The 23531-nt window shown below is 59.5% G+C and overlaps 1 protein-coding gene across 5 annotated transcripts in view; it reads right to left on the bottom strand.

Moving 5' to 3' along the window:
* BCL9L (BCL9 like) overlaps positions 1–23531 on the bottom strand; it is a 59516-nt gene that overhangs the window by 13773 nt on the left and 22212 nt on the right. For 4 of the 5 annotated variants that reach the window (XM_059719477.1, XM_059719481.1, XM_059719478.1 and 1 more), the window contains exon 2: positions 1544–1924. In XM_059719477.1, coding sequence (XP_059575460.1) covers positions 1544–1844 — 301 coding nt within the window. In that variant the 5' untranslated portion in view covers positions 1845–1924. Of the gene's footprint in view, positions 1–1543; positions 1925–11946; positions 12341–23531 lie in introns of those variants that run through there. The other variant, XM_059719479.1, reaches the window with a different exon arrangement.

Genomic DNA, 23531 nt, shown 5'->3' with positions numbered 1-23531 from the left:
CCAGGACGACCCTGTAGTCTGCGGCGGGGGCATCCCAGAGCTTTGTCCTCAGGTTCCCTGTCACAGCTGGCAGCTTGGAGGGACACTCATTATTCACCAGAAGGAGCCAGCAAACCCAGACACTGCCCAGCTGCTGCTCTGGACACCAAGCGCAAGGCGCAGCACTGGTGTCTGGGATGCACACTGGGAATGGAAGGGGACTTGCACTTACTGCTTCACCCTCTGGGGACACCTCTCCTCTGGAGTCCCAGAGCACTGTGCTCCTGTCCCCAGTCCACCAATGGGACAGATTTAGAGCGAGAAATATCATCCTAGAGTCACACAGGAACAGGCAGTGGCAGGGCTTGGACTAAGACCCCAGAGCAGTAACTGCCAATTTTCTGCTCTGAACCCTGTTGCCCCTGTCACGCGGACAAGCGGCCTGCAGTTGCATTAGTGTCAGACATGATGGCACCCACACCTGGGGGCCAGGGAATGGCAGGAAAGTCAAGCACCCAACGCTGAGTCCCCTGCAATGATCCACCCACATCAAAGCCAGGGCAGAGCAGGCTTCTGTGAATTCACATGGTGAACATGAGCAACCCCAGCTAATCAGACAGGCCCCAGGGCACGAGCCAGCTCCCACGCACATGGCTGGGAAGAAACGTTTCCAAGTAGCAGGACAAAGCCCACTCCAACATCCCTGCACTCTGCGAGGCAGCTGGTGCTGGCTGCTCAGGAGGATGCTGGCCCAGCTGGAGCCCTAGCCTAGCTCGGCCTGGCAGCTCCTGCCTCCCTGCAGGCATCCACACACAGCCTGGATTATCCATACATGTTTCCCAAGGGCCAGGGCAGACGTGCTGCTTCTGTGCAGAGCTGCTCCAGGCCAACATGTGAGGACAGCCCTGGGGGGAAACTCAAACACTACCTAAGGAACTTGCTCTGCAAGGCATTGGCATTGTGCTCCCATGTCTTCTCCAGTGCCCCACACAGTCCCTGGGCATGGCTGTGCTCCACGGAGCCTACAGGCTGCCCCAGGCTCCCAAGAGGGAGGAGTGCTGGTTTGGCCATTTTCCAGAAGCCACACAAGAACTGTCCCCTGTGAGCGAAACCACGGAGCTCTTCAGCCAGCCAGGCTCGCCCCCCGCCCTGCTGACCACCATGGCATCTAGTCTCTGCCACAAGCCACAGAAGAGCAGACCAATCCCAGCACCTGCTTCCCACCTGCCCACTGGGGCTGGCCTGACACCCGTGACCACACTGCTGCCCACCGGGTCCCGGCAGCCAGTGGGAAACACCCTCCTGCTGCCAGCCAGGGGCTACGGTGCAGGGCAGGCCCCGAGGCCAGCTGGGCAGAAGACACCCACCCTGACCATGCCAGCACCTCCCGCCAGGGCACCAGGAGACGAGCCCAGAGCCCAGGATGGAGGGAGCTCCCAGCCCGCCTGGGGGGCCATGCTGCAGGGAGGGTGACAGACGCCATCTGCTCTGGATGCAAGCGGCTGCCAGGAGCAAGGGGCAACAGAAGGAAGAGCTGCCCGGGCAAGGCCTGCGTGAGCATTACCTTTCGGTTCCGTGTCCAACGAGGGGGTGCTGGCTTCCCGCTGCTCTCCCGAGTCCACCGAGATGCTTCGCTCCCGCTTCCCTTTGCCCTTCAAGGACCCGAAGTTCGGGACAGCGTTCTGGCTGTTTTTCAGTCCAGAGTTGCCAGGAGAAATCTGACTGGCTTTGCCGCCATGATTTCCCGCCCCCACGCCCTTAGACCCCAGGTTGCAGGTGGGTCCTTGGCTCACATTATGGTGCTGGGACTGGGCACCGCTGTTACCTGTCTTTCCATGATTGGTCAGTTTATTGTCAGGGTGCATTTGATTGGCTAAAACTTTTGGCAGCGACAGTAGACGGAGCTCCAAGTCCCTGCTGCTGCTGCTTCCCTTTGGTCAAACACCTGCAAAGAGAGAGAGGGGTCAGTAAGCTGCTTGCCCCCTGTTACAGACCCCCAGCCCTGGCACCCCACCACATCCCAGCTAGGGCATCTGCACCCACATGCCCTTGCCCCACTGAGAGAGTATCTGGCCCACTGTGCCATCACCAAGGCCCAGCAGGTCCTAATTCACAAGAGCTGTCCCACTGGACAGTGCTAGGACGAGGCAACGGTGCGAGCCTAACCGCAGTCTGAACGGAGAACCGGTCGGACTCCGCGAGAACAGCCCAAGACTCTGACTCCCCCGAGCAGGCTTTGGAGGGTGTTTCTGGCAGGATGACAGAATCAGCACAAGAGCGTTTTCTCAGCTGCGCGTAGCTGAGTGTTACACTGCCCTAAAGCCCACGGGAATCCCAGCTCTGGCTCTGCTGTGCCTCGGGGCTGCTGGGACTTCCAAGGGGCAGCAGAGACAGGGCCAGCGACGCACACCAGGTCTTGACCACTTGAGCTAATGGAGAATCCGCCTTGCTCTGGCTGCACAAGATGCAGCACAGCAGAGGCACGTGCACACTGGTATGTCGCCCTTCGCCCCCCCGCTGGCTGTGGGTGCTCCTTGCGCACATGTGCTCTCTCTCGCATGGAAGTGCTTTGGGCACCATCTGCCAGGTGTAAAGCAACTCTGTGGTCAGAGCAACTCTGACTCAGAGCAGAAATGCAGAGTCCAGAACCCTGGACCCTGAGCCCTGTGCCAGGGTCTGGCACAACCACAGCTGCTGATGTTCAAGCTCTTGGCAAACGACACGGGAAGCCCTGTCCCGCAGACAGGGGCATGGCCAGGGGACAGGCACAGCGGAGAGTTCTGAGAAGGGACGAGGAGCTGTGGTGGAGGGGAGAGAAAGGGGCTCTGTTTTGAGGAGCTGCAGGACAGGAGGAGGGAAGATGCTGGCTGGAGCAGGAGCGGGGGAAGAACCTGCCAGGCAATCCTCTCCATCACCCCACTCTCCAGGTCACACGCCTCATCCTGTCCTAAGAGGGGATGCTCCAGGACAGCTGGGTGGGATGATGCCAGGGAGCAGGAGGATGCCAAAAGGAGCACAGCGATGCCCTCCTGAGCCCAGCCTGGGGAGGCGCAGCTCTCTGAACCGCCCCCCAGGCAGCCGGTAGGGTGTGGGGACAATATGTAGCCTGCTTAGATGGGGCTTTGGAAGAGGGAGGGGATTCATAGATTGTCGAGTCGGAAGGGACCACAATGGATCATCGTGTCCGACCCCCTGCCCCTGGCAGGAAAGAGGACTGGGGTCAGATGACCCCAGCCAGGTGACTATCCAGCCTCCTCTTGCAGACCTCCAAGCTAGGTGAGAGCACCACCTCCCTTGGCAGCCCATTCCAGATCCTGGCCACCCTTACTGTGAAAAATTTCTTCCTAATATCTAACCTAAATCCACTCTCAACTAGTTTACACCCGTTATTCCTAGTCACTCCCTGGGGCGCCTTAGTAAACAGCGCTTCCCCTATTCCCTGTTGACCTCCCCTAATAAATTTATAGGCAGCCACAAGATCTCCCCTCAGTGGTCTCTTGCGAAGGCTGAAGAGATTCAGCTCTCTCAGTCTCCCCCCGGAGGGTCTATCACAAAGGCCACTCATCATGCGAGTGGTCTCCTCTGGACCCTCTCCAGATTCCCCGCGTCCCTCTTGAAGTGCGGCGCCCAGAACTGGACACAGTACTCCAACTGCGGTCTGACCAGTGTCGCATAGAGGGGGAGCAGCACCTCCTCTGATCTATTAGTCATGCACCTGCTAATGCACGACAAGGTGCGACTGGCCTTGTTGATGGCCTCAGTACACTGCCGGCTCATGTTCATCTTGGAGTCAGTTATGACTCCAAGATCCCTCTCTGCCTCCGAGCTGCTGAGGACACTCCCCAACCTATAGGTGTGCTGGGGGTTCCTCCGTCCCAGGTGGAGTCCCTTACATTTATCTTTATTAGATGGTATCCTATTTCTCTCTGCCCATTGATCCAACCTGTCCAGGTCGGCCTGAATCTGCTCCCTGCCCTCCGGTGTACTAACTTTGCCCTATAACTTGGTATCATCACCAAAGTTGGAGAGGGATGAGGGCGTGGAGAGCATCAAATCGCTGATGAAGATACTGAATAATATCGGTCCAAGGACCAAACCCTGTGGGACCCCACTGCCCACCTCCCTCCAGGCTGAGAAGGAACCATCCACCACCACTCTCTGGTGCAGTCCCTGAGCCAGTTGGCCACCCACCTGACCGTGTAGGCGTCCACTCCGCAGTCTGCTAGCTTCCCAATGAGGGTCCTGCCACACGCCCACTGCCCTGCCCTGTGCTCTGGGATCGCAACTGGCTGCCTGGCATTTGCAGGGCTCTGGACAGCTGCCGGCACCCCCATAGTCCAATGGCTAGTGACTGCAGCCACTGGGCCTAGCACTGCTCAGGAGGACAGGGCACATGCCCTCAAGGTTGCTGCAGCCAGAGGCAGGATGCAGAGCAGAAAGCAGCATCCTGGCTCTGCTTCTGGCACATGAGCCCTGCAAGAGGGTCTCAGATCCTGCAAGGGAAGCGGGGCAGCGCCCATCCTGACCCACTCCAGGAAGTGCCTGGCTGGAGCTTCTAGATAGCACAGGCCGCCAGACAGACCCATCACTTGTCACTGCCCATGCAGCTCTCTTGGGGAGCCACGAGCTGGCTGCCTGGGGAGACCACGGTGCTGCTTTCAGATGACTTTCCTGTTTGTACCCCCTGCCCTCCCTCCAGGACCCTGCCCTGCAGGGCAGAAGAATCGCCCACCTGCCTCTGCCCCGCTGCCCGTGCTCTGCTCCCGCCGGGCTGTCCTGCCCAGCCTAGGCGCTGGGCGCAGTTATTCCTGCTGCTCAGGGGCCAGAAGCCCTGGGCCCGGCCCAAACCCTGGGGCTCTAAACAGAAGTGAACCAGCTCAGCAGCTGGACGGATGCCCTCCCTGACCTGCTTAGAGCAGCCTAGGGATAGACAACAAGAAGACGACGAGCCTTGTATCTACTGCAGCTTGAGATCAGACCCCAACCAAGCTGACATGGGCACACATGTACCAGAGCAAGGCTGCTCAAGAGACGGCGACAGTGTAGGGCCAGGTAATTCAGGAACAAAACCCAGGCGTCCTGCCATGAGCTCCCTGCAGACACTTGGCAAGTTCCTTGTGTGCCCCTGCCTCAGTTTCCCCACCTGCAAGCAGGCATCACAAGACCTGCACCCCCAGCACCGTGAGGCTGGGCGCGCGAAGCCCTGCCGAGAGGTCGGGGCACTTGGCGCTGCTCAGTCCTCCCCAGCACTTCTCGCCAGCCAGGTGGGATCCCTCCTGCCCTGCTTGGCCTATTGCTGCTTCCTAACTAGCAAGTCATTAGCAGCTCCCTCCCCCGGTCCCCGCACACCCACCGAGGGCTCTGCTCTAGCCTGGAGGAAGATGGTGAGCCACGGTGCTGATTAATTTTCACAGCACATAAGGGAGTTGCGAGCCCTTTAAGTGTCAGCCAGTCTCGCTCGCTCGCTCGCTCTCTCTAGGGGCCTATTAATAGCAGCTGGAAAGATCACATCACTCTCTGGATATTTATACCCCTCATTCCACACCAGGAGAGATTGATGTCAGTGCTGCTGTCCCAGTGCCTGCCCAATTGCTCTGTCTAACCGCTCGCAGGGGGAGGGGAGCTGCGCGGGGGAGGAGAAGGCCCACATGGTACAAGCTGCGGCGCTGAGCACGCGGCCCCCAACACTCAGCCTGGCTGGCCTTAGGGAGCCTGCGGCCGGCCCTTTGGAAGCCGTGCCGCTGCCAGAGGACGCTCCAGAAAGCAATCCCTGCAGCGGGTCCTGCTGCCTGCTGGTGGCCGAGAGCCTCGCCTGCCGCTCCGAGATCCCAGCAGCCAGCCCCGGGGGGTCACGCTCACCAAGGCTGGGGCAGGAGCGACGCCTCCGCGCCCTCGGGTTGCGGCAGATCGTGTCCTGACCCAGGCTTGGCCCCCGAGTGCTGCACGGCACAAAGCACGTGCTGGAGACTTACCAGCCAGCTCTTCCCACGGATGAGAGGGAAGAAAGCCTCAGTGGCTGGGACCCTTCCATGGGCCACCAAGCCAGGACAGCTCAAGCACCAGGTTCCTGCTGAGGAAGTCACGGGCCCTGTGGCAGCTGGGCCTCCAGCGCCCAGGGAAAGGCCCCCATGTTCCCTGCTGTGTTGTGCTGTGCTGTGCTGTGCTGTGCTGTGCTGTGGGAGGGGCAGCTCTGCACAGAGATGGCCCCGCAGCCTCACAAGCAACGGCAGGACCTGCACGGCCACATCAGCCCAAGCTGCCTGGATGCAGTGCCTCCCTGAAGCAGAGATCCAGGCGAGAAGGCCCCAGGGGGACACAGGGCCCAGCAGGGCTCCCCTAGAGACAGCGCTCTCCACAACAACGAGACTGACGGGGAACCAAACCTCTGCAGAAAGAGCTCACAGAAACGGTCATACCTCCCCATGCAATGTCCCGTCCCACTCGCCACAGTGCCCGTGAGCAATAGTCCTGGACCAGGACAGCCCAGCCCCGATGCACCCCCATATCCCCCCACTCAGCAGTACCTCACCCACACGCTGCACAGACAGGCATCCACCGGAGGCCCAGGAACCGGCGAAGCTGGAGCCCGGGTTTCCGCTGGAGCGTGCCGTAGCGTGGGCTGCGCTCTAGCAGGGATGTCTGCGGTGTCTGATGGGAGAGATGCAGAGAGCTCTGGCTTTGCACCTCTCCCCGACCTGCTGTTGCTTAGGCTCGTGGGGCTGGATTTGCATCCATCTTGTTGGCATTTAGGCCTTCAGGCAAGAGGCATCTTGTAAACACAGATTCCTCAAGGAAAGGGACTCTTCAGAGCAGTCCCAGTTCTCCCCTGCCATCTCAGATCTGGGGTGATTAGCAAAGTCTCTTTCAGACTCTGTTCCAATAAGAAGAACAGGTCATGTTTAAAAATCAGGACAGCTAACATGTGCAGACAGGGCTTAATACCTCTACGGTGGGGAGGCTGGCATCAGGATGCAAACAGGTCTTGCCCCATGAAGAGGCCCTAGACAGTTCTGCTTCAGCACCGGTGTCTGTCCATTCCTCAGCTACTAGATCAGACAAGTCTGGAGCTCGTGGAAGTGGTTCACCGTCTGCCCAGCACCATCACAGCAGAAACAGCAGGTATGTGCAGCTGCCCCGTGTCCCTCAGTCCCAGCCTGCAGATCCGAGCTTGCAGGGCTTTTCTTAGCAGATTCTCCAGTTCAACCAAGTCTGAACCTGCTTCGCTTGTACGGTCTAGCAGAACTACGGCCAGAAGTGACGGAAGAGTTGCTGTGTTAAAGATATACAATGGGATACATTCCTGTCCCCCCACTGGTGTCTCTCCAGGCAGCGCAGGGACTTCTTGTAGCAGAGGCAGGAGTTGCATTTACAGCTCGCTGGATTCTAGACGACGTGCCAAACATCTGGCCAGCAGAAGAGGATTTATTTATTAGAAGGTGGATACATGGACACAGGGTGACAAATGACCCACAGCATTGCTGGAAAAGACATGCCAAAGAGAACCAGCCTACCTAGACATCCAAGTCCCTTGACAGCTTGTGACGGGGCAAACAGCTTAGCAGAAACTCCACCCTTACTTGGCACTTTAAGGACAGCAAATTTTGGTTGCTAGTGGTTAAAGGAAGGAGCCAGGACTCCTGGGTTCTGCTCTCCGTTGTGCCACCGACTTCGTGACAGACCTTGCGTAAAATGGACTGTTTCTACGCTCCTCAGTTTTCCCTAGGAAAACGGAGGGGATAATACAATACATCAAGTGGGGTACAGCAGGCTTAATAAGCACCTCCACCGCCCTTAGGGATGTTAAATTCAAACCAAAGGGCAGCATCTGGGCCCTGAACATTCAGCTAGCCACGGCCTTGAATCAAAGACCTGTGGACATATAAAGAAATGCTGCTTTCGCTAAGTCTGTCCCAGGCACGGTCTGAACGAGGAAGCTGAGGAGAGCCTGGGACAATCCCAGGTGATGGACCAAGAAACCCGAAGCCCCGGAGGGGCCTCAGAGGAGCTGCTGGTGAATCCGGCTCTGCTCCCTCAGGAAGGACCCTAGCACGCAGATTCCTGGTGCAGCCACAGGCATGTGGAGCCCCCGCCCCCCGGCTGGGGCCGGGGGCTGCCCAGCAGCCAATCCGTCTGCCTTGCTGCTTCCACATTTCGGTGCAGACTGACGCTGCTGCAATGCAATCCCCTGGCCCCAGCAGCCAGCAAGCAGGGCGTGCGCCTGTGCTGCCGGGGAAGCAAGAAAGGAAGCAGAGGAAAGACGATTGCAACAAGCAGAGGAGGAAGGAGACCCAGTCACGGGCACACCTCCCTCCCCATCGGCAGGGCATTGAAGGAAGGAGCTGCACTGGTACAGCAGGGAGCAGGATCTGGCCCTCCGTGCTGTGCAGACATGCCCCACAGAATGCAAATGCCTGACGCATGAACGCACAGGGAGACGGATCATGACAAAATGATGCAACAAGCAGAAACAGCCATCCTACCCCTCCCCACAGCCAGTCCTAGCAGCAAAGGCAGCCACCAGTGCAGACACCCCTGAGCACACCACGCGTGCCACCAACCTGCTCCTGCCATCCCACACACGCCAGCTTAGGGGTGGGTGTCTGATCCAAAGCACCCCCAAATGACCCCCAGACTTTAGGTAGGCAGTCTCTGCCTTGAAGCAAGGAGCCCAGAACAGACCCATTGCTTCATTGGGTGGCAAGGCGAGACCCCAAAGGACCCTCACCAAAACCAGTCCTCTCACCCCATCAGTGAGAGACCATTGCCACTGCCAGCATCCTACAGGAGAAGCCCTACAGGTCCTCAGCCAAAGAGATCAGACCTTTGCAAGTTAAAGCATTTTGTGGAGATGCAGGGACTTCCACGGCCTGGAGGGAGGTGGGCAGTGGTGTCCCGCAGGGTTCGGTCCTCGGACCGGTACTATTTAATATCTTCATCAGCAATTTGGACGAGGGTGTGGAGAGCACCCTGTCCAAGTTCACAGATGACACCAAGTTATGGGGTAAAGTTAACACACCAGAGGGCAGGGAGTGGATACAGGCCAATCTGGACAGGTTGGATCAATGGGCAGAACGCAACAGGATGCAATTTAACAAAGACAAATGCAAGGTACTCCACCTGGGGAGGAGGAATCCTCAGCACACCTAGAGGTTGGGGGACGACCTCCTCAGCAGCACAGCAGCTGAAAGGGATCTTGGAGTCATAGTTGACTCCAAGATGAACATGAGCCGGCAGTGCAACGAGGCCATCAACAAGGCCGATCGCACCTTGTCGTGCATTAGCAGGTGCATGACCAACAGATCCAGGGAGGTGATGCTCCCCCTCTATGTGACATTGGTCAGACCGCACTTGGAGCACTGTGTCCAATTTTGGGCGCTGCACTTCAAGAGGGACATGGAGGATCTGGAGAGGGTTCAGAGGAGGGACACTTGCATGATTAGTGGCCTCCATGCAAGACCCTACGAGGGGAGGTTGAGAGATCTGGATCTCTTCAGCCTTCACAAGAGACGGCTGACCTTGTAGCCGCCTATAAGTTTGTCAAAGGAGGACAACAGAGAATTGGAGATGCGCTATTTACCAGGGCACCCTGAAGAGTAACTAGGAATAATGGGTACAAACTAGTGGAGAGCAGATTCAGGTTAGACATTAAGAAGAAATTTTTCATAGTAAGGATGGCCAGAATCTGGAATGGGTTGCCAAGAGGGGTGGTGCTCTTACCTAACTTGGAGGTCTTCAAGAGGAGGCTAGATAGACACCTGGCTGGGGTCGTATGACCTCGGTCCTCTTTCCTGCCTGGGGCAGGTCAGACACGATGATCCTTCATGGCCCCTTCCGACTCTACAATCTATGAATCTATGACTGCCAAAGTTTTGAACAGGAAAGTTTCTGCGGTCACAGACTCGGGGGTCACCTCGGAGTAGAGTGAGAGACTAGCGCTGGAAACCTGCCCTGTTTCATCCGCAGGCAGCCCCTTCAACTTGATTTATTCACAGAAAAGTTTGTAAGGTCCTGACTTTGTCCCGATGCACTCACTGCTGTGCATCCTTTCTCCATCTGAGCAAACAGTGCGAGGCATGGGACTGGATGCCGGGATCTGCTGGAGTGCTTGAAAAGCAAGACACCCAATATGGCCCATCTTTTCAAAACCCTCCAACTTTTCCTTACTTAACTCGATGGCGCGAAGAACGGTCAACACAAGCACCAATCAGCCACCCCACCATCTCCGACCTGACAGTCAGCCAACCAGGATGTAACTGGCCATGCTGTTACTGGGCACTTCTCCACCATTTTCAAACAGGACAGGGTCACTGTGCCTCAAACCTAGACCCATGGGGCCGTGGCAATGACGGCAAATGCCCTTGTGGACAAGTTCAAACTGTGTCCCACACCGCTGACTTGTGCCATTCACAGTGCTACCTGGTGGCCTTCAGGCTCTTCACACTGGTGACATCGCCTTAAGGTGGCTGAAACAATATGCCGAAACTGCATATGCTAAATAAATAAGCCTCTGTCCATGGTGGGGACAGACAGCCCCTCCCAGAGGCAGCTGTGACTGAAACCCAACAGCAGCCAGCAGGGCAGAGCAGCTGGGCTGCTGCTTCACAGACAGGGAGGAAGCAGCCCCCGTCCTCCCTTCCTCTGCAGGCATCTGGGCACGGCAGGCTCCGGGGTCTGGGGCACCGCCAACTGCCCTCGCTTCTCTGCCAGAGCCTCGGTGGGCCCCAGGACAGAAGTGCCCCGCACAAGTACCAGCGACTCACCTGCGACTCCGCCGCATCCCACGGGGGCAGGGTGGGTGCAGTGTGGCTCAGCTCCTCCCTGGGCAGGCGGACGGCAGAGCTGCCAGCACTGCAGGCTCTGGCCCCACACAACTCAGGCAAAGCCCGGCAGCACAGGCCCAGCCTTGAAGGGCACCTGCAGCACAGCACCCAGCAGTGGGAAGGGAGCAGAGGGAACTGTTTTGTTCTGCGATGCTGCGGGCCCTCTTCAGCCAGGGGTCTCAAGGGCTGCACCCACAGTGGAAGCAGGTACCTGCTCCCTCAGGCAGAGGAAAGGGGCTGCAAGAAGCCAGGAGCTCTGGCTCCCTCCCTCTGGCCAGACCCCGCACCAGCCCAAGCACAAACATCACACCTGTCACACCCCACACCCTAGTGGGCACCTGTCTTTCCATCACTCCCCCATGGTGGCACCAGCAGCTCCAGGAGCCATGCAGCAGCTGCCCAGAGGTGCCAGCCCCAGCTGAGTAGCTGCCGTGACAGTCTACAGTCAGGCAGAAGGCAGGGCAGACAGCACCTTACAGACTTCCTAACCAAGACACGTATACAGGGAGTGCACGAGCTTTCGTGAACCCCAGCTTACTGCGTGAGATGCCGTGAAAGGACCGCACAGGGCTCCCAGCCCGTGCCAGGTGGGTCGGGACCAGCAGGGTTTTAATCCTAGAGAACAAAGCCCCCTGCCCCTGCCCCACTCTGCCCTTCAGCCACTACAACGACTCGGGAGGAGGGGGCCCGGCTGCCCTGCCCGCCCAGCCACCCACAGGTGCGGGGGGCAGGGGGGCGAGCACCCCGCCCCGGCACAGCCTGCGGCCGTGCCCGGGCACCGCTAGGTGTCACCCTTGCTCAGAGCACTGGACAAGGCGGCCTCGCTGCCACAGGCCGAGAACTGGTGCGCTCACTCTGCCGCGCCAGCGCCGAGGCGCCTGGCTCCTCGCCCCCTTCCCGCAGCACCCCAGGGAGCAGGCACAAGTGCGCGGCGGGCAGGGGCAGGGGCGAGGGCGCGCAGCCCACCACGTGGCAGCGCTGCCCCGCCTGCTCTACCCTCAGCACAAGGCACCTGCCACCCGTGCCAGTCGGCAGAAGCCCCGCGCAACCTCTGGGCCCAGCAAGGCAGTGCAGCCGCCTCCCCGGGAGCACAGCCACAGCCCCGTGAGCTACAAGTCGCAGCAAGCAGCCGCGGGACCCAGCTGACCTGCAGCGCCGCACGTTGTGACCCGCACGCCAACCAGCCGGGCCCTGGGGGACCGGGCCGGCCCGAGTGCTGAGGAGCCTCCAAGACCTCTAGCCCTGGCTCCTGCAGCCCAGGCCTCGTTGCCTTTGTAGCCAAGACTCAGGCTTGCCCACTCTGACCTGGTGGGCCACCCCCAGCCTCAGAGCGGACGGAGGCCAGAGCCGGCTCTGCACAGGGGCTGGGACACAGGTGAGGCCACTCACAGGCTAAGAAGCAGCTTCAATCTGGGACACCTGTGCCCGCTCCCCGCAGGCAGGCAGGCAGGCAGGCCAGGGAGACGCTGGGAGTGAAGCAGGGCAGCAGTTTGCAGAGAGAGCACTGCCTAACTGCACCCCTTGTGGGAGCCTGGGCTGCAGATGAGACCAGTCACCAAGTGCTCCTCCAAGATTATAAATAACAGCCCTGGCGCCCAGCACGGAGCCTTGGCTCTATATTTAAACCTTGGCTGAGGTCATTTCCTCTTCCCGGCAGCTCCCCCCACCCCACCGCATTTGCTCTCATTTGCATGTGCTCATGACTAAGGCACACTGGGGTTTAAGGTCAAAGGGGAAGTGGCCGTGCATCTGCCTCGCAGGAAATTCCACCCTGGGCAACCCTTCACCTCCCGCGGCGCAGTCGGAGCAGGCGGCTCGGTCCCGCCGGCAGGGCAGAGTGGGGGGAGCTGCCGAAGAGCCACCGCCATGGCAGGAGCTCAGCACCCCTGCCTGGCTCTGCAGCGCTCTGCTCTGCGCTGGGACACCACCGGGGGTTTCCACGCCTGCATCTGAAAGGGCACCTGCTCCCGCACCTCGCCCAGCTTCCTGTCCCAGCAGCTCCCCCGCTTCTCACACTCGGAGCACCTCACGTCTAGGGTCACTTCTCCTCCTACAGAATGGTCAAGGCAAATCAAGCCCTCCCACAGGACCAGCGACGAAAAGGGCTCCCCCCACAACATGCACCACGGTGGGAAGTGGGCAGGACCACGATCCCACCCCCAGCAGGGCCAGTGAAAAACATTTCCTCATGCTCCCCTCTAACCCTGGAGGAAAGAGGGCGCACCCTTTCATGGCATCCCCAAAGTGGCGGAAGAGACGATGGCTTGCAGCCGAGTTCAGCAAAGATGGAGGTCTCCGCACCCCAGAGCCACTGCTGCAGCTGCCCGAGGCGTCAGCACAGGCCCCAGGGATGGCACACACCAGGACCCCTTGGCAGGGCTGATCTCCTCAGGTCACGGCCTGGGCTTCTGCTCCCAGGAAGGGATGGAGTTGGCACTATCCCACAGGCTTCCTCCAAAGCCCTGCCGAAAGGCAGCTGCCTCTGGGGTGCAGTGCACCTTGACAAAGCTCTTTTCTAACCGGGAATGCCCAGAGAACCGATGCTGTTCTTGCAAACCCGAATGCCGGCTGTCCGGCTCCATCCAGGCTCCTCTGGAGTGGAGGGAGGGCAGGGCCTGGCCTCCCAGGTTCCAGGAAGTCTATTCATTCGAAAGCAGCTGCTCTCTCCCCAGGAGACCAGGCATTCAAGCGCAGCACAGCAGATCTGTGCTAGGTGCTGGTGGTGCTATGGGGCACTCTGCCCATTTCTCATACACTCTGTGCAGTAAATACAGGCGTTAGCTCCACTTGGGCCTGGACCAGGGCTCTCTGCTGAGAAGCTCTGGACACCATTTATGTTATGTTATTTGCTGCCTTCCACGTGGGATGTGCTGCCGAGTCCTGTGCTGAAAAAGGATCATGGGGAAAGCTCCAGGAGCTTGGGCTTTCGGTGGGGGGGAAGGTTAGCTGGGTGACAGGCGGCCAACAGCTCAGGGACAGCGCCATTTACATTAGTCTTTGCAGTTTTCAGTGTTTGCAGCCATCTGGATAAATGGTACCAACCTGCACCCCCAGAGCTGCTGTCTCACAAGAGCCATCCTCTTCCAAAGGTATCAAAACCAGGTGCCCCAGGAGCACAAATCCCCTCTTCCCCTTCCTCAGCCCACGGTCCACAGGACCCTGGAGCTGTGCCTGATGGGAACAACGTGGCGACTCCACAACCCATGGAGGTATGAATGTGGGAAAGCCTCACTGGCGAGCCGGGCAGGTGAGGAAGGAGGTTCAGCAGGTATGGAGTGGAGGTCCAGCCTTCCGCCAGCCTGCTCCTGGCAGCAGCCGCAGTTCGGCGCCCAACCCAGGCAGGAAGCCGGGGGAGTCTCTGGAGGTGGAGTGGGAAACGGCTCTGAGCTGAGCATCATGCCAAGTTTCAGCTCCCGATGGATTTCCAACATTTACAACTGAAATGCAGCCAGACCCTTCAATGCAGCGTCTTCACAGAGAAGCCGCCATCAATCCACACGCACATGAAGAGAAACACCGGGCCCGACACTGACCACCCAGGCCAATGCTCCTTGCTCAGGGCTCCCTCCCACCGCACAGAGATGCTGAAGTCCAGAGCGCAGTGGCAATGCTGGCGCCAGGCCTTCCTCCTTGTCATAGTCACGGGGGCATGGATCCCAAAGTGGCGCAGCCCTGCCCACAGCTGGGGGAGAACAGCCTTGCATGAGCTATCCACTGCATCCACACACAAGTCCCCTCTGAGCTGTCCCTATCAGGGCCAGCTAGGCTGCCTGAGCACAATGGCAAGGCATGTCTGCTCCTTCCACTACTGTCCATTTAAATCCACAGAGGCCAGAAACCACGGCAGGCCAAAAGCAGCTCCGCAGCCCACGATCGCATTACAACACAGGAAGGAAGAAGGCACTTGGATGGAGCTGGGATCACTTTCAACAACTTGCACATCAATATCTAAGGCACTGGAATTAGCACCCCAACACCCCAAATATATCCCCTACTTCCTGCCCTGACACTCATGCCAGGGCCAAGGCAGCACAGGACAGCCTGAATTAGGGCTGCTCCCAGGACAGCAAGGTCACGCGGCAAGCAGCGCTGGCCCTCCACACTGCTGCTAGCAGATGCCTCTGAAGGGAAATGCTTACACCATCTTGGAGTCAGTGTTCCCCAAGATGGGGGGGGGGCACATTCAGCACAGGCCCCTGATACCTGCCTTCTGAAACAGGCCATGAATCAGAGAGCAGGGAAGGCAGGGAAGCAATGGGCCACAATCAGCTGACCCGCAAGAGATGCTTGCTGCCACCACACCCTGCTCTGAACTTGCACAGGAGCTGGCCTTGCAGTTGGCACCCAGAGGGTTAACAATGCCCAGGGAACTGCAGGAAGGCTCCTCCTTGCTGCTGGCAAGAACAATGGGGCTATTGTGGGAGGCCAGGCAAGTGTGGGCAGATTGCTGGCACCAGGAGCTGCTACGGAGCTTGGGTGGATTGCCTCGCCTCTCCTCCTCCGTGGACAGGTACAGGGCGAGGGAACATACCTGCACAGGAGTCCAGGGGCATGCGGAAGCCAGCAAGGCCATGGCAAAAGCCTGCCCAAGGTGCCAGCCACCCTGGGGAGGCTTCTGTCTGTTGAGCAGCCTGGCTTGGGCCAGCTCCGCTGCTGGAGCAGGGGCAACCTGTGAGCAGAGCCATATGTACTGGGAACCAGCTGCAGCAGAAAGGCAGAGGGGCTGTCTGGCAGGGGAGCAAAGGCCACCAGGTCAGGAAGCCCCTCACTCCCCCTCCCACTCGTCACAGCTTTTTTCTAAGAGGATGCAGCACGGCGGGGATAGTGGCAGCCACCCTGAGTGCCCAGGCCCAGCGTCAGAGGCACTGGAGCCAGTTGCAGGGGGCAGAGAAAAGCCAGGCATCATGCTGGCCAGCAACAGGCCAAGCCATGAGAGAACACCGGCTACATGATTACCACTGTGGAGCCGGAAAAGAGACGCAGAAAGACAGGGCAAGAGGGCATGTGCCAGCACCCACCAAGGCTGCCAGGGATCTGGGACCAGTCAAACTCAGTGAATGTAGGGCAGAAGGCAGGGAGTGCTGCAGCTCTTGAAGGCCACACCTGGCCCTCACATGCACTGCATGGGAGGTTCCCTTTGGGACAAGCTGGTGCCAGGGATGTGCTGCTCCATCTAGCAGATTCACACGCTTCCACCTCTTCCGCCCCAGCCTGCAGGTGCTGTGCAGAACCCGTGCTTGGGAGCGGCACCAAACTGAGGCCCAGCCTGGCAGGGGCAGCACTGCCAGGGCCTGGGAGGACTCTGCCGTTGTTGGAGGCGTCCAGGGAGCTTTTCGGGTTCTCCAAGACTTGGGCAGACATTTCCTGCTGCCCTTGGGGCTGGCGTGACCAAGAGCACCCCCAGAGCAAGCAAGGAGCCAGAGGTGTCCTGGCGCCTAGAAACCCATGACACTGCCCTACACTGCCCAGCCCTTTGCGAGTATTGAGAGCCCCACGGCTCTTGGCAAGGGCATCCCCAGGTCGCAGGTGAAGCACGGGGGAGTAACTCTCTCAGAGCTACTAAGTCAGCAGCAGAGCCAGGAGCAGAATCTGGGAGCCGACGTCTCGGTTTCCCACGAGGCCACATCCTGTCTGTGACGCTGCGCAGGCTGTTCTGTCATGCACGCAGGAAGGGAAAGCACAGCCCACGTGACTCACGGAGCAGCACTGGTGCTGCAGGACCCTCGACCCGTCGGGCACCAGCCTGGAACTTGCACTACAGCGTCCCGGATCAGACCAACTCCTGCCAGGCAGGGAACTGGTAGTTTGCCTTCAGTGTACACGTGTGCCCGTGCTGGCACATGGGTGCAGGGTCCTGCGCAGTAGGGGCTTGCTGGGCTAACACAGGAGGGGCCTGTCCATCGTGACATGCCATTTTCCCTGTGCCATGGCCTCCTCTCATCCCCGTCCTTGGAGACCAGCTCCTGTGTGCAGCTGCAGGCTGGTGCTATCGGCCAACCCTGCAAGTGGGACCAGCGTCTGCCCTCACGCAGAGCTCCTGGCACCACCAGTCGTGCCCTGCCCGAAACAGTCCTGTGTGGGACTGCCCGGCTCCGTGCCCTGCATTCATCCTCTCCCACCACTTCTGCCCGTCCAAGCAGGAGCCTTCTCCACTGCTGCTCCTGCCTCTGCCCCTCCGTTCTATTTCGAGCTTCAGCTAAGACTTTCCCATCTCTCCCTGCCTCCGTCGTGCTCTCCTCTGACGTCAGCCAGCAGAGCAGAGCCCTTGGGGACACCGCTTTGGTTAAATATAGGATAACATCAGGCCCCACATGGGGAGCTGCTGCCTCTGACAAAGCGCACGCACCATATTCCAGCCCCACGTGGCCAGAGACAGGCTTTGTCTTCCCCTAAAGCCTCCAGCAGCCCCAAGGAGAGGATATGTAACTGCGGCAGAGCAGTCTAGTTGTGTAGGAAGCAGCCCATGCATCTTCACAGGGGATGGCCTGCACACCATCCAGTCTCTCCTCTGAAAAGTACAGCAAGTGTCTGGGTGGCCCCTGGCAGAGAGGACAGGAAAGGCAGCACTGTGTGTGCACGGACCTGGCTGGTCTGGCTAACCCGGAGGGAGGCCACCGTGTTAGTCTTAAGTCAGGCAGAAGGCAGCGTACATGTGCACCTTGGAGAATAACTAGCTAAGATGCATCTACAGCATGAGCTTTTATGAGCTCAAGGTCGCTTCATCAGGTGGCCTACTACCCCAGACTCCCCGAGCACTCCTGAAGGCAGCTAAGAGACCTCCAGCCCCACCTTAAGCAAGGACATGGAGGGAATGAACCAAGCTGGGCCATTAGTGAAACAAGTCCCTGCTAGACAGAGCCCTGTCCACACCCTCAAGGGCCCAGGAGAAATGCAACGCTCTGGATTTCCCAGCTGGATCAATAATCAGTCCATTTCAGAGGAAAGGCATGAGACAGAAAGGCCAGGCCAGGCCAGTCCCCACTTGGGTTTGGCTCCATTGCATGGCTCCAGGGGCATTGCTTCTAGAGTCAAGCTGCTGTACTTTTAAAGGTGATTTCATGGCCTAGGCAAGGGTTAAATCTGCCTATAAATATCTGTTCCCAGCAGGGCTGTGGCTCTGAACCCTTCAGCCATCTGTTCTGGCTTCCCCTCGAAGACTACAACATCTGAAACACGTTCCAAATTCTTAGGAGTACACCCAAAAATAAACTAGTGCAATGGCTTAGCCCTGTCGCCTGCCTCTGCGCGCGTGAGCATACCAGTGTGCCTGCCTGCCTGCCAGAGCGAGCTCATACCCGTGTGAATGGGAACACACTTGGCCAAGCGTGTGAACATACCACACCAGGCAGCGTCTCTTCCTGTGCCCCTGCCCATGTGGGTGGGCTTGCTCAAGGACAGATCTGCAGGAGCCTGCAGGAATGCACCCATGCTAGTGCAAGCACTGGGCATGATTATGTGCATACCCTTGTGCCCGTACTAGCATGTGGGTGTGTGTGTCCATGTGTGCAGGAGTGCCAGAGGTCCTGAGGCCTGGGCTGCCTCAGCAGGCTGATCTGGTGCAGTAGGAAGGAAGCGTTCTCCCAGGACGTGCCAGGTGTCACGGCCGAGCAGCCCAAGCAGCTACAGCCGGGCTAGCTGTTGCACGGGTGCGCAGGCTGAACCTGGTACTCAGCCCAGGGAGGCTGCAGAGCAGGGACAGGGTGCTGGAGTCCGGAGGGTGCTCCCACCCATGCCCAGAACACACACAGCTGCACCCTTCCTCGATCTCTCTCTCCTGTTCCTTTCCCATGTCCAAGGCCACCAGTTACCTGGACTTCCAGCAGCTGAGCCCAACCAGCCAGGGCCTAATGGGCACCCACAGACCAGGCCCAACGGCACACGGGTATGATGTGGAAACTCAGGCCCTTGGTTTCAGCCTCCTGACACAGGGATGAGCTGGGAGCAAGCCAGCGCCACTGCTGCCTCAACACAGGCCTGCTGTCTTCCTCGAGAGGGAAAAAATAACCCATTGATCCAGGTATTGATTGGACGCAAGAGTTTGTGTTTGCTTAAAAGTTTGCCCACGGGTCAGGCCTTATTACAAGCATTGCTCCTGGTGATTATGTTGGAAACAGGCTGTGCCAAGCACCAGTCGCTGGCCCAGAGAGCAGAATGCAGGCAGGTGTGGAAGTTAAATAGTCCCTCAGGGACGCTTCCCTCCTCCCGCTCCCCCAGCATCAGAAACAATTGCTAGGGAGCAGGAGCGCAAGGAACAGCTGTAGGGCGGCCCGCCGCACGGCACGCCCCCCTGGGAAGGCGGACTAGGCAGCGAACAACAGCCTATGATGCAGGATGCCAGAGGGGCACCGGCTGCCTGGGCCCTTCGCAGGAATGCCTGCTGGGGCGAAGCCGTGCTGCTACTGAAACAGTGGCTTCGTCCCGGGGCAACGAGTGGCAGTCACCATTTGCAATCCACGCGCTGCGGCGCTAGGCCACGGCACACGATTCTAGGAGGGAGCCTGAGCAGAGAAGCAAGGACCAGACCTGCCCACCTCATCCCCCAGGCGAAAGGCAGAAGCAAGCACACGGATAAGGAAGGAAGAGCCCCTCAGGGTTCTCGGCACGGTCTCCAGTGTCGCTGCCACTGTCGGCTCTCGTGGTGCATGCGCAGTCCCAGTACTCAAGGCTGCGTGCTCTCTGGGTGCCTCAGCTTAAGACACCCAGGTAAAGGTGCCAGGTTTCAAAGGTGCGGAGCGCGTCCGGCTCCCATTGCAGTCAGCTGCACTGGGTGCCAAGGATAGGAATGGCCTTCACTCTTAAAGTGCTGCTGTGCACTTGCACGGCCTGCAAGTCATCCCAAGCTCATTCACGCATTCCCAGGCAGCACTAGTGCGAGCTCGGCAGGGCTCTCCTGCACCCCGGGAGCTGGATTTCTGCAGCCAAATGCAACTTAAAACATGACACAATTGTTAAGAAAGCCCAGATTCTGCTTGTTGGGCGACTCTCGGGCTTGTCAAACAGACAGACCAAGAGCACCTCACGTTGCCAGGAACAGCACAGGCAACTGCATGTCCCCCACAACCTGCCAACAGCTCTCAAGCCATCAGTCATAGCATCGTAAAGAGAAGATCAATTTGGCCCCAAGGGGCAAAGGGTATATCAGATTAGCCAATCAGGCATGCTGCGCTGAAGGACTTCTGGGGTAGTGAGAGCAAAGGAAATGTTGGAAGATCATTAGGCACGTGTAATGAAGTTGGGGCACAGACAGCGCTGGGTATCAGAGCGCAGACACCTGCCCACAGGCGCTGGCCACTCCCTTCCCTGCACCTTCTCAACCGCGTGGGAACAGGGGAGAAGAGACGGGGCCGGGCAGAGGCAGGGCCAGTAAACGTCTCCCCGAGCAGCCTGGCCACTGCTGCCTCGTCCTGACCCTCAGCAGCCCTGGTTCTTCCCGCTCCCAGTCCCGATGTCTCTGCCTGAGCCCTGCTCTGCCGCCCCCTGCACGAGTCCCATCCTAGGCGTGCCACAAAGCTCGGCCAATGTGACCCAGCCCTCAGCTCTGCCACTGCCCCTCCATGCCCCTTCTTGGTCACCTCAGCTCCTGGGCAAACTCTGATCTACCCCGCAACCCTGTCGCAGCTGAGGCAGCAGTGCAGACACAGCCAGTGACCCTCGCTCCGGCCAGGAAGTGGTTTTATACGTGCACAAACTTCTAGAGACTGGAAGGGCAGAACTGCCATTTCCCCGGTGCCTGGATTCCCAGCACGCTTGCGGGGCAGGGGTGAGCGCCGCCGCTTAGACACAGCAGCAGCCCCCGAGCACCTCTGTGCCGCATTCCCGAGGCTCCCTGCACACCCGGAGCGCGCTTCATTTCAGCGAGTGAAATACACCAGAGCCCGTTCTCTTTGCAGCAGGATTTATTTCGCTTTTTACATTTCTTAGCCCATCACATCCTCTTCTGCTAAAATAAAAGCAGTAAATCAATTTCTCCCCTTCCCTGCCGTCACTGCCTTGGAAGTACGGCTTGCAATTGAGGGCTGATATATTACTGAGGAAGCAGCAAACTAGTTCAGACCAGTGCGGGTATCCTCAGCTACCCACACGGCTCACAGCCGCCAGCTCTGCTCTCGTGCTGGCCCTGCACCGAGGCACAGACCAGAACCAGGCTGCAGCAGTTACCAGGATTTGTGCGTCTGACAACACAAATGAAGACACCGCCTTGCCAGTCTGCACACGAGCGCTGCTCCCACCTCCGGGAGCCTCCCCGCCTGGCCTGTGAGGTGCTGCTCACGTCCCTCCGTGCACCCCCACGGGGTCCAGGTGCAGCTTCACCCCCACCATGCCACAGCAAGGGCAGGCCTGGAGCAGCCACATGCAGGCCTCGATGCCCCGAGCACGGAGCCGAGGCAGCGGCGCTCTGCAATACCACCTGCCTCAGTGCCGTATTCTGCCCCTCGCAAGGGAAGTCAGACGAGCCATCGACGGCAAAGCCACAGCCCGCAAGGAAGAAAACTGCCTCTCAGACACACGCAGCCGCCATCCCCACTTCAAGGGGCGCTTGGCCCAAGACCAGCGCTGCCCACCTCGCTCTGCACGGGCAGTGTCACAAAGCACAGCGCACGGGCGGCGTCGCAGGGGCCTGGCGAGCCACCCCCCTGCAGCAGGCACAGAGCAGAGGAGGAACGACGATACACAAGTCATCTCCAGGGCGAGCCTGTCGACGGGTCCTGGGCAGTCACTCAGCACAGGCAGCCTGCCCCAGCACCACGGGCCACTCGCACTCTTCCCCTGCAGCCCTTGGCACAAATATGGCATGGGCAGCAGAGCTCAGCTCCACACCAAAGCTCTGCAGACACTGGAGCTCACTGCAGGCATGGCCTTCTCCACCCTGGGCAGTTTAGTCCTTGGGCTAGTGCGGACAGGACATCTCACCTCCCCTTCCGGACAGCAGCACCCTGCCCCTCGCGAGAGACACGGGCCGTCAGCAGCCCCCTCCCTGCAGCCGGCAGCCGTGGCCGTAGGACTGCCTATTCCTCCGCGCAGCACAGAGTGCCGGGGCCAGTCCTCTCACGTTACCATCATGCAGATACACCCTGGTACTGGAATCTGATGCCCCAGCCAAGATGCCCCTCCACACAGCCATAGCAACTGCCCCTCGCAGCACAGCAGTGCCACCAGCTTGCTCAGCCTCTCCTGGGCCGAGGCCAGGGATCACCACTGAACCTGCAAGGCCCTGCCACTTTCACAGAGGGCAAGAACAGATCTGGAAAACAGAGAGCCCCGTCACACCCTGGTGGGGGGCCGGGCAGACACTGGTGAGGCAACAAGAGAGACACCTCCCCTGCCTAACTTCTGTGGGGGCCAGCATGGCCCCTCGCCCACAGGAGGCAGCTCTGCAGCCTGGGCACAAAGGTAACAAGGCTCAAAGCCTCTCGCACTGAAAAAGGCCCATGGGATTTTCCCAGCCCGGCCGGGTCTGCGTGCGAAGTACTGCCAGTGGCAGACAAGCTCTCCAAGGACGAGCCCTACTGACCTCACAGGTCAGGGCCTCGCCCTGCTGCCAGGACCCGGGAAGCTCTCCCCCTCCTCCAGTGGGCTGCGTGCCACAGCCTATCCTCCTCCTGTGGGGGCACAGCTCTGCCCCGGGACATGACCAGTGCTGCTTCACACACGAGAAGTGGAGGAAACACAGTCACGATGCAAGTCCCACAACAGGGTAGCGTGTGCCAGGTCCCAGGCCCTGGAACTTGCTTGTACCCTCTGGATGTCGGAGAGTTTCCTGGGTCCAGGCAGCGGGGTAAGGAGCTGGCCTGTGGGGCCTGTAGGGCTTGCTCTTGGGGAGCACGTATCTGTGACACTGGCTGTGCTTTGCAGCTCCCTGCATGATCCCAGAGGGTGTAGGGTGGATGCGAGGGCCTAGGAGAGAAAGCATGCACCCCATGCCTCTGGGCCCTGCTGGCAATACTGCAGGGGTCCACAGCAACACCTTCAGCAGCAGGAGGGGCCCTGGAGCAGGATCTAGCACAAGGCCGACAGCAGAAGAGATTCAGCCTACCAGTCAACCCGTAGGAGCCAGATCTAGAGGAGCCGTGCTCCCCGGGGACTTGCAGCTGGCAACCTCCCTACAGCTGGCCAGCCCCTGGGCTAGAACCGGACTCCAGAGGTGGCCAGAGCAGCCCCCACCTACGAGTGCAGCCGTGCTGGGCATGGCCTGCAGCAGCCCTTCCTCCCCGAAAGCTCATCATTTGCTGTAAGGAGCACGTGAGGGAAGCTTGAACGCTTCCCCTCTCCCAAACTGACAGACCCCCGAGCCCTGCCGAAGCGGTCGAGTCCGGCCCAGAGAGACGTACCCGGGACTGGGCCCGGCACAGCTGTCAGCAGGGGCACGAGCTGTCCCAGCCAGCCCAAAGCCTAGAGCTGTTTCTGCCGGAGTGACAGCCTGTCAGGCAGGGAAGCTCCTCCAAGGAGATGTGGGGGCGTGGAACGAGCTGGAGCTGGCAGCTGTTCCCAGAGACCTCAGGAAGCGCTGCCGTCCCAGACGGGCTGCTCCGTCCTGGGAAGCAGCAGGCCCCTGCACAAGCGGCTCTCCAGACCTCCCACTGCTGCTCGTGCCCAAGTCAAGATGCTGTGGCCACAAGTTGAGGGCCCGTTTGCCCTGGGAATGGCTGGGACGGGCTAGAAGGGAACGAGGCAATCTCACGTCCGTAGGAGGTGGTGATAGCTCTTCACCCAAGGGCTTCCTGGGGCTCAAAG

Source organism: Alligator mississippiensis, chromosome 16 (assembly GCF_030867095.1).
Source record: "Alligator mississippiensis isolate rAllMis1 chromosome 16, rAllMis1, whole genome shotgun sequence".
Lineage (NCBI taxonomy): Eukaryota > Metazoa > Chordata > Crocodylia > Alligatoridae > Alligator > Alligator mississippiensis.
This window is presented reverse-complemented; position numbering and strand designations above follow the sequence as displayed.